The following is a 19,297-nucleotide window of genomic DNA, read 5'->3' as shown; positions in this document are numbered from 1 at the left end:
TAGCATTGAGTGACCCCGGACATGTAACAAAAGTTTATTTCGTCTGACGTGGGACGGATCGTAAAGCTCCACTTTCGTGTCAAAGAGTTCACCCATTTGGACGCTGAGCAAGAAAAACACGTCGAGAACCAGGCTTGGTCAACCGTTTTAGTAGCCCACAGTTATCTTAGGAGCCCTTGTAACGAACTATCGATTGCTACCTATCGCGTTGACCAGTTTTCCATATCCTTCCTGAACTCTAGTTTCGGTTGGGTGAATATTTGTGCTTGATAGTATGCAGTTAATTCGTTATTTCGTCGTCGCTCATCTTTTTAGTCTCGAATTTCAATCCGCCTCCATGTCGCTGCGTTTTCCAGCTCTGCATCGAGTTATGAGGCGGGCTAAAGGCGGCAGCATTTTAGGAGAAGCGGAGTGTCTCCCCTTTTTACCGGTCCCAGATATGATGATCCACCCTTGCCCCTTCTTCCCTTTCCGATAGCACTAGCAACATTGCAAAATGGGATGCCCTGGCTGCGCCGGTGCCGACAATCCGAAAGTAAAAGGGCGCCGCGAGATATACCAAGATGGCGGCCGGTACATAAGGAGGGCGGCCGGCCGGCGCTGCCTAGTCTGTCGCCACCATGCGAGCCGCCGCGTTCATCCTGGTTCTGTTGGCCTGCGCTGCCGGTAAGTGAGGCCGCGCCGCCAGCAGCCGACCCGAATTCGCGCCGGCGCCGGAGCGAGCGGAGCCGGCAGCGAGGCCGCGAGGTCGGCGGACGCTGGGCCATCTGGGTCACTGAGGCCAGCGGCCAGCTGACCGGCCAGCCGCCAGCTCGCGTCGCTGCGGCGCCGCCGTGACCTGTGCGCCACGTGTCAGTGACCTCCGGTGACACCACGGGTGGCCACATCGTGTGCTATAGTGAGGGGTGGTGGTGTGAAGCAGCAGCTCGGCGAGACACGCGATGTTTCGGCCGTCGAGCGACTTACTCGTGTCAGATGTATGAATCAATTTTACTTCAAACGGTTGATGTGCTCTTTTTTATATTCATGAAATGATTATATTTCGTAGTAGTAGCTCATGTATTTTATTTCATATTGTCAAACCCATGATTCAAGTGTATAAAAAGTTTAATGCTTTAATTATTGCTTCGAAATTTTGCAAAAAAATTACAAAAGTTACAGAATACTTATTGCTTATTTACAGGCAGATAAAAATGAGTCATAAGATCTCGTATTATTGAAATGAAATTTGCACAAAAGTCGTCCAGCGTCTCAAGGCTTCAGCACGTGTAATATTTTCTGAATATGTGGCCATTCGTTTCCGAACGCCAGCTTTGAGTAAAAAATGATAAAAATGAAATAAATGAAACGATAATAATGTCATGAATGTGCTGTGTTTCATAAATATAATTAATTTTATATACTTGCTTAACTGATTATCTATTCATGATTATACATGGAATATTGATTTATATGCGACAGATGCACTCACAAGCACTTCATGCTTTGAAGCACATACACTTCAATACACTTCATTGAAATCGTTCGATGAACTTCGTTGATTGCCATATGAACGTCAAATCATTGAGTGTGCCAGTATGATACAACAATGCTGCTGTGGATCTATTACCCACTTTCATTATAACTGATCGAATATCAATATCTTTCCTTTGCCTCGCTGCGTCTTGCCTTTGCTACTATTCAAAATTATTCTCGCAGTTTTGAGTAGTGAAAATGTTAGTCAGTAAACGGTCAGACGTGACAATGACCCTTTCAGTTATTGAATTATCCTTAGTCCATTATATAATGCAATAAACATCAAATATATCAAGAATATATGGACATATTGATGCTTATTTTGTGAAACATATAGCGCATTTATATAAAAGCATACAAATTAAAAATAGCATTATATTGTCATGTTTTCAATGCTACGAGACTAACGTCACAACTCTTACCCTAATGATTTCCATGTTTCCAAATTCTTTATTTCTTTCTTATATTTCTTATATTATTATATACATCATCCACAATTTGTTCATTCGACCTTCAAAGTTATTCCTTCGCCCTATTTCGAAACTCCGTCAAAACAGCCACACATCAGTATTCACTACAATCTCGTCAGCACTCAGCAGCCTACCCGGATTTCCTTTCCCGACTTTTTTGATAATCGTGTGAGCCGGCTGCAACACGTCACTCCTCTGAGATAAGCCGCGGCACCGGTGGCCCCATCGTAGTCCGATCTGCTGCCCCGCCTTTGTTCGAGCTCTCGCTCCCCTCCCCTGCCCGTCTGGGGGTGGCGGCACCCTGACCTGACCGGACGCTTTCTCTCGCCAGCGCAAGCCGAGCGTGTTAAGCGCCAGGCTGAGCAGCCTTCTGAGGAGGAGACGCTCAAGAAGCTCTGCGCCGGCAAGGGACCCGGAGAGTGGTTCCGACTGAACGCTGGCCAGGAGCACTGCAAGCGGGTCGTCCAGTGCACTTCGGCGGTGAGTAGAGTAGCGTAGAGGACGGCCCTGGGTCACGGTGGAGCCCGCGCCGCCGCCCGTCGGCCAGTAAAAGTGGTCGGTGGCTGGCGCCGCGGCGGCGCGCCGGGGCGAAAGGTGCCGGGCGGGGGAGCAGTGGCCGACGGGGCGGGGGTGAGCGGGGCGCGCCGGCGCCGGAGCTGGCTCTGCCCGCTCGAAAGCGACCGGGCTGGCCAGCTTAAGCTGTGCCGAGCAGAATGTCCCGGCTTAACAAAGGCGGATGCAAGTCGCCAGAGAAAGTTCCCAAGATTACCTAACATCGGCGAACTTTGAATAATTTCATTTTCAATTAGACGAGCATTATCTTCGCAACAATCTCCTGTAAATTTGGGTAATTTCGTTACAAACGTTCCTAAGCTCTTACTAAATGTGCAAATATTCAATTCCGACAGGGTCAGTTCCGTTGCTTCATAGCCTCAAATCAATTCAGAAATAATGTCAGCATTTGAAATACGATAATGCGTTTAATGGCATCCGGACATCACTCTTTGACATGATGATAGATAAAACGAGATCTCGAACATCGATGGCAAGTTTCAACGAGCAGAGATGTGCAATCATCATCCAACGAGTGAAGGTTCTCGCTCTCACGGCACCTTTTTCATGTTTACAGGGTCTCCAGCAGATCAAGTGCCCTCAGGGTCTCGTCTTTGACGTCGAGAATCAGTCATGTGACTGGAAGGACAACGTGTTCAATTGCGACCAGACGGCCCGCGAGGTGAAGGCCAAGCCTCTGCTGAACACTGACGAGCCCATCTGCACGGTGGCCGGCGAACTGGCCTGCGCTGACGCCTCCTGCATCAAGAAGGAGCTCTTCTGCGACGGCATCGAGCAGTGCAGCGATGGATCCGACGAGAACGCTTGCGGTGAGTTACGCCTTTGATGTAGAGATAGATGATTGGTTTTCTTATCATGAATCGTCATGCAGTTAATGTAAGACTGCCTATTTCATTCCTTGTCTTGAATTGTTTATGTTATAGTGAGTTAGTTTCCTGCCACTTGAATGTAGAACACGTGCAATCGTCCGCAGAATGTGAGAATGACAAGTGACTGTGCGCGTTACAGATAACGGCAACGATCCCAACCGGGCACCGCCGTGCGACTCGGAGAAGTGCAAGCTGCCGTCTTGCTTCTGCTCTGAGGACGGCACCACGGTTCCGGGCAACCTCGACCCGCGTGACATCCCGCAGATGGTCGTGCTCACCTTCAACGGAGCCATCAATAACAACAACATCGACCTCTTCGACGAGATCTTCCAGAGCGGCCGCACCAACCCCAACGGCTGCCCCATCAAGGGAACCTTCTTTGTGTCTCACAGGTACACCAACTACACCGCGGTCCAGGACCTGCACGCGCGGGGTCACGAGGTCGCCGTCTTCTCCATCTCTCAGAATGACACCAGGAACTACTGGAAGAACGCCAGCCGCGCTGACTGGGCCAAGGAGATGGGTGGACAGAGGTTCATCATCGAGAAGTTCGCCGGTATCAACGACAACTCGGTGGTCGGCATGCGTACCCCGTTCCTGCGTATCGGTGGCAACAACCAGTTCTTCATGATGGACAAGCAGAAGTTCCTGTACGACTCCACCATCACTGCTCCGCTGAGCGACATCCCGATCTGGCCGTACACCCTGCTGAACCAGATGCCGCACGCCTGCCACGGTGACGCCCAGAAGTGTCCGACTCGCGCCTTCCCCGTCTGGGAGATGGTCATGAACGAGCTGGATCGTCGTGACGACCCCAGCGTGGACGACAACCTGCCCGGATGCATCATGGTCGACTCTTGCTCCAACATCCGCACCACTGAGCAGTTCTACAACTTCCTCAACCACAACTTCGATCGTCACTACCTGACCAACCGCGCGCCCATCAGCCTCAACTTCCAGCAGTCTGCCTGGCTGAAGCAGAACGAGTTCCTCGACACCCTGATGTACTGGATCGACGAGATCCGGCAGACGTTCCCTGAGACCTACTTCGTCACCATGACCCAGGTCATCGAATGGATGCAGAACCCCCGGACCCTGGCCGAGACCCAGGCCTTCGACTCCTGGCAGATCAAGTGCGAGGAGCCCCTTCCCTTCGTCTGCTCCAAGCCGGGCGGCAACAACTGCGCTCTGCATGTGGACGAGGTTCCGGGCACTTTCAACATGCAGACCTGCCAGCGGTGCCCGACCAACCTGCCCTGGTTGTCGGACCCCACTGGTGAGGGCTTCCTGTAAACGCTGCACAGGCTGCGCCGTGAAGTGGAGCGCTCTTCGACGACAGTCGGCAGGCGGGCGAGGTACTTTGTTGTAGCGGCCGCGCCTGTCGCACCTTCCGTTCGCGGGACGTTGTTACTGTGTCCCGGAACGGGACGTTTCCAGTCGTTTCGCCGAGCCGCAGCTCCGTCAGGAGATCGTCACTCGGTCTTCTGGCCAGTCCCTTTACGTGCCGGACTTTGTTGACATATTGTTGCCGAGTACAAAAGTGCAGCGAAGAGCGAGATCTGTTTTACCTTATTTGGCAACGCTGTAGCCCCACTCAGCTGTGATCGCGAACACGTGATTCCTTATCCATATCTTGTATATATGCGAATGGTGTGTGTTGACATCATGCAATAAAGGAGTCGTCAGTTCAGAATGCGTTGTTTACTCGGCGTTTAGTGAAAAACGACAGTTTTGCCGCAAATCAGAACATCCAAGACCATCATCACCACATGATCACTGAAATGATGTCAACATGAACTAACACTTCCAAACAGAACACTGAACAGTCACCCAGTCTGATGCCTTACCCCTGTAGGTCATAACTGCATAAGGTAAAATCTTCCATTTAAAGCAATCACGATACATCAGATCTTCTTATCTGCCTTCAAGTTCTGAGGATCCCAGCAGAATTATTATCATCTATACGCCCTCTTTACGCTAATGCTCTACTTAACGAAAGCAATTACATGGGTATTGCAAACATAGCCACATATTCTATATTATCCTCCGCGGCGAAGCTGCGCCACCCTGCGGATGTATTTTTTTATTGATGGAGTCTCGAGTAAACTCAGTCGCAGGGTTATGTTTTGGTGGTTTGATAACCGAAATGGTATAGTGTTTTCCAACGCAATAATAGGCCTACAATCGAATGCCAAAGATCTGGTAGAGGGACTAAAAAATAATGATGCATAAAGAGAGAGAGAGAGAGAGAGAGAGAGAGAGAGAGAGAGAGAGAGAGAGAGGGAGAGAGAGGGAGAGAGATTCCTGTATTGACAGACTCTTAGTCAATAAACAAAATGCAAACACTTTTACGCTTACAATTTGTATAGTAATCACGATTTAGAAGCAGTAAACCAGGTAAAGCTGACTGCTGACCAGCATTTGTAAGGAAACTCGACCACATGCGTTTCGATCCGTTTTCTCTGTCTCGAATAGTTGACATTAGCTACGAAATAAGACGTTGGACGTTTACAAAACTCATTATCAACGTTTGATTTCATAGCTGAACGACGAAAAAAATGATCGAAACTAGGCGAAAATAAGTTCATATCCTAAATTCTATCTCACATCTTCCATGATAATAAATTATTGCTGTATGTTTTTTGATGGTCATTGCTTTAGAAGTATCGGAATAAACGACGTAATAATCCTCTGCAGCTCAATAGATTTAGTGATTATCAGAAAGTTGGTTCAATCTGATTACCAGAGAGGGATGACGTTTTCACCTGAATATTTTTGTCGCTAATTGTTTCTAATTCTTTTTGTATCTATTTATTTGGATGTAATTGTTTCTTGAATATATTCGTAGGGTACTGGCTATTTACTACTCACCTGATTCTCTTATGTATATTCGTTTGCTTTGGCTAATACGTTTTCATTTTTAAGTTGCTCGGTAGTCAGTCATTTGCGAAGCCTCTTCACCGTTGCTGCGCTTCCCTTGTAGCTGGCCGGCTACCACGCCTTATCGAAGGCAGCATCTTGATGAGACATCGGCATTTTATCCGTCGATGTGGACCTCAATCCGGCGATTGGGCAATTGTAATTTGCATATCTTTCCCATCACAGTGACCCTCTCCTTGGAGAGGCCCTGGGCGCACATGACGATTGATAGATACTCGGCTGGAGAAACACGACAAATACCAGACGTCGCTGCGACCAGTGGCAGTGGTGAGCGGAACGGCAGTGGCTCTGAGCAGCATGCGAATCGACGCTTGGCGGCCGGTCGCAGAGAGAACTGCAGGGGCTGAGAGTGTCACTCCTGATGGACTGTGATGCCTGTGACGTAGTTAACTTTTCACTTCAAGTCTCTCTGAGTAGAAATGTCCTTAGCATCTCTGCATACTAGTACTAAATTATTAGGTTGCGACGAAACAATGCTGATGAACGTTGACATATACACATTAGGTACACATAACACAGTGAACACGTCAACAAAGGTAATTACCTCAAAATCAGACTACAAAAGTTAGCAATGACCGTGTAGACAAGCTTTTTATTTGCAATATCCCTTGGTATCGATGGCACCATTTTTTTTTTTCAGATAGATTAGAGAAGCGTACTGCATGGCTGCATTTTATCGGGCCCTGCCATAGAAGTGCAACCTACGAAGTGTTCATTTTCTGGTTTGTTAGTGTTGAATATTGGGCCTACCTTTTCAGTTTATAGATGGACACATCACCGTGCTCGGTGCGTTATTCATTATTCACACATATTTTAGGCAATCATGCGAATTAGGCTGTGCAGCTAAATCCTCTAAAAACAATATTTTATTTAGAAAAAGAGGTGCTCTAGCACAACCACTCACTGTGTGTCGTTTGAAACATGGAATACCTACCTGGGCATGGAAAGACGAACACTGAGTCATGCGGTCACGATAAGTAATTCTCGAAAATTCCAGTGACGTATTTGTGAAGAAACTGGTAGGTAGTGAGATCATACCTTAAGGGTTAAGACCGACTAAAACCATGCAGTCATGCTATTAACATAAAGTTAATTGGACACCAAGTAGAAGTTTCTAATCCATCTAAATATTGCCTGAGTTATTCGATAATTGAGACCGTTATGCGAGCGGTCCAAAACAGTATTTAGTACGACGCTCACCTACACGACGAATTCCTTGGCTCAAAGTTACGTGTGTGCGACGTCACCGTCCAAACTAGGTCACGTATACATGTGTCTATCAACCCAATTCATGCGTCATCTCATGTGAGCATTTGCCTATCCACATAAAAAGTCAGCAAAAAAATTACATCAAGCACACAAAAAATGCATGCACCCGAGAGCCCAGCCTATCTAAATGCCCCCTTCAAATCGATTCCTTGAATGATTCTGCCTATTTATCCCATATTTGCCGGAGACTGTAATCAGAACTGGCTCTATCACTGCTCTCAGCAGCGGTGCAGTGTTCACGCCGGCCAACTCTCCTGGGTCGGTCCGGCCGCCGCTCCACTCGGGCTCCGCCGCTCCCCGTGCCGGGACCGGCCAGTCTCCTATCTCAGTCGGAATCTCAGTGCTCGGCTCGGCTCGGTGGCGAAACGGCTGGTCGGCCGGCCGGCCGGCGCGCGCGCGGTGAAAGGCGCCGAACCTAAGGGGACCTCGTGCGTCCTTGACTGGTGGATGGCATCAAACGCTCGGCCCAGACGTCCAGCCGACCGACCAGCGCTGCTCGGGGCTGTGCCAGCGCGCCGCCTGGCAGAGCTCACACCCTCCACCCATCGCGTGAGGCGAGCACCCTCTCCTCGCGCTCAGCTCCCTCGCCGCGCCGGGGCGGAGCCCACACCGGCCACTATTGTCCGAACAGTGGCGCCGGCTCTACGTCACTCATTCTGACGTCACACAGACAATGGGTGTGACGTCACGCAGCCACATTGTGCCTAGCGATGGCTGCGCTGCGGACAACTTCTCGGGAACTGAAACGCCCATTTACCTTGGAGTTACACACTTTCTATCAGAGTACGAAATCGGTCTTCTGGGCCGTCGTGCGATTTCCGCGTGCGCCAGAGAATGTAGTTTTGTGGGTTTGGAGTTTGTGGTGGCAAGGTCACCTGGTCCCGCCCCGGTCCTCTCGGGTGTCCTCGATTGTGCCAGAAGCTGATAATCCGGGGATAGGCATTATTCCGCCTGGAGATAGCGTAAGAAGCTGCGTGTGACGGAATACCCCAGAAGGCCGCCGTTTTTGCGTCACGTTAGTTTAGCGGCCATTCTGGAATTATAAAAGAACAGAGATTATCCTGATCCGGTGATCAATATTCCAGAAGCATCAACAAGTGGTCATGCTAGACATTGATTGACTATTCTGAAATACCAGCATAGCCCACGGAGTTACACAAGACAAGACATGCAATGCAATATAATACTGTTCATTTTGTTGGTAAAATAACTGATCAGAGGCCTCCGACCTTGTCCCACACAAAAAGCGTAACCTTACTTTTGCCATAATAAATCAACGAAAATGATGAAACCGCAGAAACGTGATAAGTTATCAGAGATTCATAATATGCACAGGAACTTTTTAATGCGGGCAAACAAAGAATTTATCCGTGTGACATTTAGCATTTGGCATTCCACTCTGCCTCTCATGGTCCCCTCTAGTGATGTCAATTACGGAAAATCGGAATACCGATACCAAACCAAATACCAACCAAAACCGTGGAGAAATACCGAAACCAAACCAACTTGGAAACATGAGGAAAATACCAACTTTTTACCGATTTCTTGCCTCTTAAACATTAGCGACGGTTCATGATACCAACAAAATACCAAACACATTAGGATTGAAATACCAAATACCGAGTTGGTATCGGTTTGGTATCGGTATACCAAAAAGTTGGTATCCGATTGACATCTCTAGTCCCCTCTGAAAACAACCTGGTGTAGATGGAGAATGCGGCTAACAAGGTCTCGCGCAGGGTCTGTGAAACGGTTCGACTCTTCGCCGATGCTCATGGGAGCTCAGCTCAGCCCACCCATACCCGTTGCTGGTGCGAGACAGCGATCGCCTCCCCCGTATGCGATACAAGCGAGTGTGGACACTAGAATTTCCAGCGGCACTGGGAAGGCACCGGGGAGAACCTGATCGGAATGCCCCAGTGCCCCACAAAGCTGGAATTTCATGTGGACAACATCAACGGAATGAATCGGCTTCATCACAAAGACGAGTGTGTGGAGAGGAATAGTACCTCTTCAGTATCATAGTTTCATATTCGCTATGATCTCATAGTCTCGGCGTAACAGCATTCAAAAATATCACATGATACTGAATGAATTTACCGATTAATTGACCCAAGTTTGTACTACTCACTCCTATTTTTTTATGAGGAGCGTCGATGTTTACGTTCCGAACGATGCATATTGAAAAAAAAATGGAAAGTACTTCAATTCGTGTATTTTTTTTCTCACCATTGTCGCCAAGAATTGAGCGAGGTGCTCACCAGCCACTTTGTTTCTAGTTAATGGCAAGGAAACAAATGTTTTATAGCGTTTTAGCATGCAAGAGTAGGTACTCTAAAACGTTCTACAGCATTCCAATGGACAGCTGACTTTTGTGGATTATTGCAGACAAAACGACGTAAAACAAGTTAATCTCTTTCTAAAACTAGAGTCAGGCCTCCACTCGGTCTGTTCATACAATGTAGAATACAAAGCTGCCCAGGATGAGCGACTAAGAGTTCTGAGGAAGGCACGCTCTTGCAGAATGTCCGGCTTAATGCCATGTGGCAGGCATGAAAGAATGTTTAGCAGTTGTAAGTGACTTCCCGTGTTTTAAACTAAAATGTAAAAAGCGCAACATTACGAATTTCAGTGTTCACGACAAAGTCTACAGATGTAAATTTGTGAGCAAATGATATTCCGAATTTTAACCCTCGCCGGCACAGGACATTTTGCGTCCCTCGACGGCACAAGGGTTGGTACGACCCCCCCCCCCCTCGCGTTTGGCCCCTGATCGAGCTAGAGCTTCGCGGAAAAAGCGAGCGTGTTTCTCGTCACAAGAGGAAGCCAATGATACCCAATTTTAAGGTTCTTGGTCATCGGTTGACCTTCCAGGTCAGGTCAATGACCCGAAAATCAGGAAAATCTGGACCTGTTAGAAAGTCGTAAAGTGTGGCTGCTATGGGGTTTTCCGGGGTGCTGATCACGAATATCGTGTTCGTTTTGATCAAAGATGATGTCGTTAAGCATTTAGACCAGGTCGGGTCAGGTCAGGTCAGGTCAACCGGTAGGGGTCGTGACGGGTATTCGTAGTACCTGTCATCCGCCTCTGACAGCTTCGTAACATGTGACGAAGGCACCAAAACTACTTCGTAAATGTTCAAATGGTTGCTAAACTCAAATTCAGCTAAAAAAAAACTAGCCTAGAAACATGTAAAACTCGAAAAAGTGAACCGAGGTCACCAAAAGTCAATGACCTGACCTGACCTTCAGGTGAACTTGACACCCGCCCTAATGAATAGGAGCAACATCAAATCACATGTTTGAACGTTTGAAACCACGAAAAGCTTGCAAACGCGCGGCTAATGCGAGCCGACATACGCCGAATCGCGATTCTGGCCAAACATGGTCTCGGAAAAGAGGTCACAGGTCAAAGGTCATTTAGGTCAGGGTCATGAAATTTTCAGGGTAGATGTAAAATTGATCAATGCGAGAGTACTGAAAGTTTTGTCGCGATCAACCGCATTTTACGCGAGTTATTCGCAAAAAAAAACCTTAGTGAGGGTTGCATCAACCCCGCCCCCCCCCCCCCCCCTGTGCCGGCGAGGGTTAACAAGCTTTCAACCCTGGACATTCGGAAAACGATGCTCATATTTTCACACGAAATGTAAGTTTTCCAATGTCATTCGCAAGATGACTTGATACTATGTTTATTGGTAATCCTCATTGGCGCAGTACTATTTACACACTTGTTTGTTTGAGTGTCGGCTGGCTCAGCGACGAGGGCAGCTCTAATATGATAATGGGCAGCCGAAGAATAGTTCCGGGAGCGACATTGGTGAAGGTCAAGAGGCGCATCAGTCATTTATCAGCGGTACGGACACCCGCGTACTTATTTCCGATTCACAACTGAAGCAAAAAGGTCGCACAGCTTCACACTTCCGCGTAGTGACTCTGATGAGTCAAAGCCCTTTACGCGGAATGAAAACGATTCACAAGCCAGAGCAAATGCGCATCCCTAGCCGTTTTCGAAAATACCGGAAGCGCACAATTTCTGAAGAGTAGTACGGTTGACGATAACAAAACATATTTATAATAGCAAAAATCAGCAATTATTTTAATTGTAGATGTAAACCGTATTCCTAGCCACTAAAACAATAAAATGATAAAACTGAAAATACGTTTCGGTTGCAGGTTGAACCAGAAGCTTTGTTCTTTGCCAATCGAGATTGATTGTCCCGCGCACCGACTGGGGTCCGCGCCAATTAGAACCGACGGGGGGGGGCAGTTGGCCGCTCCCGTGAGATTTTGAGAACGAAGCAAGAAAGCGACAACTATGCGGTAAACGATATGGGATGCACAAGGATAAGGTCTACAATTTTTACAAATAGCATTTTCAGGTCAGGTCAAATATGACGTCACAGGGGTAAAAAGGTCAACATGGCAACGCTAGAATTGAAGATAGTTTTTTCTCGAATAACTTACGAAGTAGCCAAGCTAGGAACAAACTAATGACACCATCGTGATCCTCTCGTCAATTTGCATCGAATCTAAGTGTTGACCTGGAGAGGTCAAGGTCAAAGGTTGACCTCAGGTCACGTGACCACAAGGTCATCATGCATATCATTCGATGCGCCTTGATGAGCACAATGAGACCATTCGCGGGGCTGGAGCTCGAGTATAAGGAGTTACTGGCAAAAAAACTTTGGCGACCCTTGGTGACGTCACATGACCTTACAGTTGCCCGAAAGCAAAATAGGCCCCAAGGTACTCAAGGCTAATCGTATATGAAGTCATTTATGGTATATTGGGCCATTCATTCTGACGCGTTTTAGTGAAAAAACAGGACTTTGATTTATTCCCCATTGACTTATAATTGGCAGGTCAAGAAATTGACATGACTTTAGGTCATAGACATCAAAATTCGGAGGTAAAAAAATTTTAGCTATAAATCACCTCATTGCATCCTAAGACATTCAAAGGCCTCCGCCATCCAATGTAGCTCTGCCACGGTGACAAAGTTGCAAAAAATAGCTTGAAGTTGGGTCATTTGAAGTGACCTGGTGATCTGACCTTGAAAAGGTAGGAGGTTGAAACGTGCACCTCATGTGTAGAATTGATGAGGAAAGTCATGCCAAATTTCCACGCGCCGCGTTTTTTCCGCTATTCACAAAAAAAAACTCAGGAGGCGGTTAACCGCTCTCCCTTCGGTGCGCGGTTTAACCCTAGAACGCCTAGGGGGGGGGGGGGTTGTATCACCCCCCCCCCCCCTGAGGTTTTTCGAAGTGCACGCTAAACGGCTTGTCGTAGCGGGCTGAAATTTTCAATACCCTCTGGGGCAACCTTTGCGCATCTTTTGCCGAAAAAAAAATTGATCGGGTCATGTCAGGTCACGGAGTTATGACGTCATAAGAGGTACAGCCTCCGGCCGACAGGTACCAAACGTGTGCGCCGAATCCCTAGGTTTTCTGCCGGTGATACCCACATTGTTTGATGGATCATGATGAAACTTCCCATGCATGTTGGGGCAAGCATTGGCTATCGTGTGGTGCAAGAAAATTGACCGGGTCAGGTCAGGTCACGGAGCTATGACGTCACAAGAGGAACAGCGTCCGGTACTATTTTTGAAAAGCGCCCGAACCACTATTTTGCTAATTCTTGTCACCCCAATGGGAATATGCAGCAATATTAGCTTCTATAGGGAGCAAATGGACCTCCTAAATCCAAAAATACAATCAGATTTCAAAAATTTAAATTTTGATTTTTCGAATTTCTGCCGCCGACTGTGACCTTGCCGACTTCCGGCGCTCCCAACGCGCCATTTTTAGAGCTAGGGAAACGAAATACATACCAAACGATAGAGAATTGATCAAGGAACACGATAGTGAAGGTTTCAAGTCGATATCTCCACCGTTTTGCCGCAATCGCCGCGGAAAGTTGAAAAAGTTTGATTTTTTTGGAAAATTTGACCTTTGACCGGTCATAAGTAGGTCAAATGTTGACCTAGGACCAAAAAATATACCACCAATCGCGAGATCTCGTTGAGAGCAATCCGTTGTTTTTTTCCGCTAAGCTCTACGACCTTCCGTTTCGAAACGCCAGGGGGGGTCGTAACAACCCCCCCCCCCCCTGGTCGTTCGTGTTATGAGAAATGGCCTGGTCGTGCGAGGGTTAAGTTCATGTGGTGTAGGTACCCCGATTTATACAGATATTGGCGGTCTCGATAAGGAATAGCCCATTAAAAAAGCATGAATTTAGAAATTGTGCTTTTTACTTCTTACGAAAGACATCTATGACATTGGCTGCTTCTCCGCCATTTAACCTACGCATGACTGGGGTATTTTCCATAACGCGAGTGACTGAGGGGGGCACTCCAGAGCCCCCTTCCCCTCCTATCTCCGAAACTACTGGGCTGATCGTCAAAACTCAAACGACGTCTGATAGCTCTGGAAAAACTGTTGAACGAAAACCTATTTTCATTGACCTCGAGGTCACCGATGACGTCACACATCAGGTCAAAGAAAAAATTATCGGCATTTTTGCTTGTTTATAATTTAGGCTCTGGCCGCTTACTGACAAGTCCGATCAGGCTCATTTTTGGTTTACGCACTCCTTGATATGTGCCTTAGATACCCTGAGGGCTGAGGGTACCTAATTTTTCCTTCGATTTTTTTTTCAGGTCAAGGCCAGGTCATCCTAGGTCACGAAAATTGAATATTATGTATCGGTCCCGTGACGCATGTTTTATGGTCCATTTTACACGTAGATTTCGAAAATAAGGGCGTCTGTGTCATTTGAGGTCATTTTCAGCTAAAGTTACCGGAGGTCAGGTCAATTTCAGGTCAGAAAAGGTCAAATTTTGAAAATGAAATTTTTCAACAAACAAGGTTGACAGAAATCAGTTGAAATAAAAAAAAGTCAGAAATCAGAAATCAGTTGCAGTTTGAGCTCAGGAACACGATGGTGCCATTGATATTGCTGTACGATGTCAAAAACGTACTGACAAATTGTTTTGAAAATATATAGTTGTAAAATTTGACAATAATGCAAATAACTTGCCTATATTTGAAGATATTGGGCTAGAACTTGGTAGACTAATTTACCAGTGTGTTTTCTATCACATGTATTCCCGTTTTTGCGAAAAATCATTTTTTTATTAAGAACATTTTTTTGTAATTTTGTAAAAACATATTTTTTCCAAAATTTTCAGAATTTCGAAAAATCGAGATAGCAGTGTGATAGCTACGTGTATTTGTAGTCCACTAATGCAAAGAAATTGGATCTATAGCTTTAAAACTAAGCTCTTGTGAGCGTTTGCCGTAATTCAATATTCTGCATCAAAATCGGCCGACATGACGTCACTCTGACTTCATTTCCAGCCATACTCTGGTAGCTAGAAGTTGAAATTTTTACACAAGATGTCAAATTGATGCCGCTGAGGGTACTGCAAGTTTCGTGCTGATCCGTGAAACGGTTCAGAAGTAATCACCGAAAAACGGGAGGGGGCTTTGTAGAGCCTCCCCCCTCCCAGTCATGCGCGGGTTAAGATTAGTGATGTTAATTACAGAAAATCTGAATACCAATGCCAAACCAAATACCAACCAAAGCCGTGAGGAAATACCGAAACCGAACCAACTTGGAAACATGAGGGAACTACCAACTTTTTACCAATTTCTCAGCCTCTTATTACATTAGTGAGGGCTCATAATACCAACAAAATACCAAACACGTTAGGATTGAAATACCAAATACCAAGTTGGTATCGGTTTGGTATCGGTATACCAAAAAGTTGGTATCCGATTGACATCTCTAGTTAACCCGCGCCCTGGTGGGGTCTGTTTATAACGCGACCTGGTGGGGGGGGGGGGCTATTTTTTGCCCCCCTCGTATCTCCGAAACTACTGGACGGATCCGCAAAATTCAAACGGCGTTCGATAGCCCTGTCAAATTTGTCGAGGGAAACCAAATTTTATTGACCTCGGGGTCACCGATGACGTCACAGGTCAGGTCAAAGATAAAATGTTTCACCGTTCACGGGGCTTCTAGGGAAAGCGCTATAACACCGAGTAAAACGCATTTTGTCGAAAATCAGCTATAAGACGTCAGTTGTCTAGTACATATGTTGCTATTAGAGGTCACTGGTCATACCAGGTCAGGTCACAGGTCAGGTCACCAAAGGTCACCAAGGGTCACCACATGATCCCAACTTTACTAAGGTTGTGCGATGCATGTTTTATGGCCAGTTTTCATTTCCAACCCAATGGTGTTGGTTATAAGACCATCAGGTACGGTTTAGGTCACTTTCTGGTGGAGGTCAGGTCAAGGTCAGGTCAAAAAAGGTCAAATTTCAAAGTTGATATTTTTGCATAAAAAGGGTATCGATTCGATGCAGCTCGTCACGGGGAGTCTAATGGTGGTCTTTGTTTTGCACTACGAGGTCTAAAATTGCTAAAAATTGAGTTTGAAAATTTGACGTCATCAATTTTGAACAGTTTTTTCGCTATAACTTCGCCAAAAAAAGAGGTATCAATCTAAAATTTGGTATGTGGATGGAAGGCGGTAAGGACTATCACATATATTCCGGTTTTTGCGAAATTCAAAAAACTTTTTGGATTTTTTGACTATTATATCCCAAAAATCTATTTTTTGATTTTTGGGGGTCAAAATAAAAAAATTCAAAAATCTGAGATAGCAGTTTTGTAGCCCTGTCAATTCTACAGCTTTTATGTCCTAAACATTTTTCTGTATTTGAAAAGCTATAGGCCTGACAGCTCTTCCCGCGAAACCCTTTTTTGGGTCGAAAACGGCAGAACATGACGTCACTCTGACGTCATTTCCGGCCAACCTATCATAGCTTTTGGAAAAAATTTTGGTCACAATGTGTAAAATTGATGTCCGGGAGGGTACTGAAAGTTTGGTGACGATCGGCGCAGCGGTTCTGGAGATATATTGAAAAGTCTGGAGGGGGGGGGGCAAAAAATAGCCCCCCCCCCCCACCAGGGCGCGGGTTAAGATGTTCATTAGTAGGTATTATTCGCACATACCTTCATGAAGGGTAGGTGACAAGCGAAACTTGACCCTTCGGAATTGCGATTTTGTCCAATGTCCAATCCGGATTTTGTTGGACAATTGCAGCAGACTTTGGACAATATTGGACAACTACATACTTCCTACATCTCAGCGTTTTTACAAAGCATTGTATAACATTGAATGGCCAATGGCCATTGAAAGCTCAGATCTCGATATGATAAACACTTTTAGTTGAAGATAGTACATAAAGCAAATCAAACAACAGCGTTTAGTGCAGAATATTGCGTAGGTTTTAGGCATCTTTGAACAAATGGCTGGCTTGGGCATTTTTGGACGAATAGTCGACGAAAATACCGGATATTGGACGGTGATATTTGACGTACATTTTCTGGAACTGACACCACTAGAAGGTGTGCAAAGAGTACTCGTATCAATAGAGGTAGTTCAGTAATGCAAAATTTGACTCCCTGTGTAGCTCAGGATATCGAACAAACTCGATTCCTGTGATCGATAATTTGCGAACAACTGGGTAATGCGTTATTGGTAGCACCAATCTTAGACTGGATTAGATGAAACTTGTATGGAGCCTGCTGCCACAAGGCTGGATTTTATGAGCTGACTCACCGGTAATACATTGAGAATCTTCTTATGCTCTCAGGTTTGCTGCAGAGCAAGTGCGAAAATATTGGCTTGGCGCATCAAAAAAAGTCCCGCATATTCCCCGCATTGGAGGGTGGAACTGGAGGGCCTTGGATAGAAGACGGTAGGGACTATTATATATATATATATATATATATATATATATATATATATATATATATATATATATATATATATATATATATATATATATATATATTCAATTTTCTACGAAATTCGAAAAAAAACTTTGGGGGATTTTTGGCTATTATATAAAAAAAAATATTTTTGTATTTTTGAGGGTTAAAATGCACAAATTCAAAATGTGAGGTAGCAGTTTTGTAGTCCAATTAATTCTAAGCCTTTTATTTCTTTAACAATTTTTATCTTCAAAGATGTAGGCTTATGAGCTCTTCCCGCGAAACCTTTTTTGTCGAAAATGGCAGAACATGACATCATTCTGATATCATTTGTGGCCAACCTTACAAAGCCTCTGAAAAATGATCATAAGTAAAATTGATGCCCGGAAGGGTGCTGAAAGTTTGGTGACGATATTTGCAGACGCTTAGGATATATCTACGGAAAAGGACAGGGGGCGTTTCGCCCCCCACCCCTCCCCCTACGGAGCGCGGGTTAATAATGGCCGTTTTCACGACGGGCTATGCGGCGAATGCACCTGATTTGACCAAATCTACACCTAATTTCTTTTACGGCAAATATCTTCATGTTATGAATTAATTCCAGTGTTTTAATCGATGATGCTTTCTGATAATATGACAAAGCAGGCATATAAGCAATTAGTGCAACCCTAGCTGATAGCTGCTAAGAGACACACTGAACCTGATTTGACCAAATCTGCACCTAATCTGTACCAGATGTGCACCAAATGTGTACCAAATGGCCGTCGTGAAAACGGCTAATAACTCCCGACCAAACTGAATAAGTAAATCTAGAAGTTGGTGACAATGAACTCAAAATGAGTTATGAAGTGAATGCTTTGCAAGTTGACCCGGTTGACCTCCCTTGACCTGCTTCGTAACAGCCTCCTACACCTCATTATCAAGCTATGCAGAAATGGAAGACTTTTATTCTTAGTTATAAACTTCCAGGGGAAATTCATTGCACCAACTCCCAGCAGAAAAGCTGTCCGGTATAATTTCAAGGTAGGCAATCAGGTAGAGTTTTTTCGAATAGGTTTCAGGTGCGAGATAATCTAAGCAAATAGCAAACGATCTAGATACATATCTAATACATCTTGGTGCAAGAGGCTTCAATCAAAAGTATATGACCTAACCTTGGCCAGAGGTAAGAGGTCGACACTCGACACCCAAGCTGATGTTCCCCTCCCCCCCCCCCGAAAAAAATACACCGCTCGATACGACTGGCCAGCATGGCTGCATTGCATGCCTGCATGGCCTCAGTTTTGCGATCATTTTTAGTCAAAGCTAACCAAAAAACCTGACCCCTTCCTCACGATCATTTACTGAGCCTGAGGGACATGAAGCCTAAAACTGGGAGGAGTTGCTTCGCATCGTAACGGCCCACAAGCTCATTTTTCGCAAGGGCATAAGTTGAATTAACCCTCGCATGTGTAGGGGGGGGGGGGTCGGATGGACCCCCCCATGGTTTTTCGCGAATAACTCGCGTAAAAATCGGCCGATCGCAACGAAACTTTCAGTACTCTCACATTGATCAATTTTACACCTACCCTGAAAATTTCATGACCCTGACCCAAATGACCTTTGAGCTGTGACCTCTTTTCCGAGACCATGTTTGGCCGGAATCGCGATTCTGCGTATGTCGGCTCGCATTAGCCGCGCGTTTGCAAGCTTTTCGTGGTTTCAAACGTTCAAACATGTGATTTGATGTTGCTTCCATGCATTAGGGTGGGTGTCAAGGTCACCTGAAGGTCAGGTCAGGTCATTGACCTTTGGTGACCTCGGGTGACCTCGGTTCACTTTTTCGAGTTTTACATGTTTCTAGGCTAGTTTTTGGAACTGGATTCGAATTTAG

The 19,297-nt window shown here is 45.9% G+C and overlaps 1 protein-coding gene across 1 annotated transcript; it reads left to right on the top strand.

Annotated features, from left to right (window-relative positions):
• The first annotated feature begins 503 nt into the window (after nt 1-503).
• LOC122367037 (chitin deacetylase 1-like) lies at nt 504-5,120 on the top strand. Its single transcript, XM_043339806.1, has 4 exons — nt 504-666; nt 2,317-2,465; nt 3,115-3,367; nt 3,567-5,120. Exons 1-4 carry the CDS (start codon nt 621-623, stop codon nt 4,718-4,720), a joined length of 1,602 nt encoding a protein of 533 aa, XP_043195741.1. The 5' UTR covers nt 504-620; the 3' UTR covers nt 4,721-5,120.
• Nucleotides 5,121-19,297: the final 14,177 nt, after the last annotated feature.

The sequence above is a fragment of the Amphibalanus amphitrite genome, unplaced genomic scaffold (genome assembly GCF_019059575.1).
Source record: "Amphibalanus amphitrite isolate SeventyFive unplaced genomic scaffold, NRLGWU_Aamphi_draft 000846F_arrow, whole genome shotgun sequence".
In the NCBI taxonomy this organism is placed as follows: domain Eukaryota; kingdom Metazoa; phylum Arthropoda; class Thecostraca; order Balanomorpha; family Balanidae; genus Amphibalanus; species Amphibalanus amphitrite.
The sequence above is the reverse complement of the archived record's forward strand: the minus strand, read 5'-3'. Positions and strand labels throughout refer to the sequence as shown.

Bases quoted from the DNA above. Each gene is read 5' to 3' on its own strand.
- LOC122367037 (XM_043339806.1), top strand. From the start codon at position 621: ATGCGAGCCGCCGCGTTCATCCTGGTTCTGTTGGCCTGCGCTGCCG. The intron at 667-2,316 runs GTAAGTGAGGCC...TTCTCTCGCCAG, and splicing joins TCTGTTGGCCTGCGCTGCCG to CGCAAGCCGAGCGTGTTAAG. The intron at 3,368-3,566 runs GTGAGTTACGCC...TGCGCGTTACAG, and splicing joins ATCCGACGAGAACGCTTGCG to ATAACGGCAACGATCCCAAC.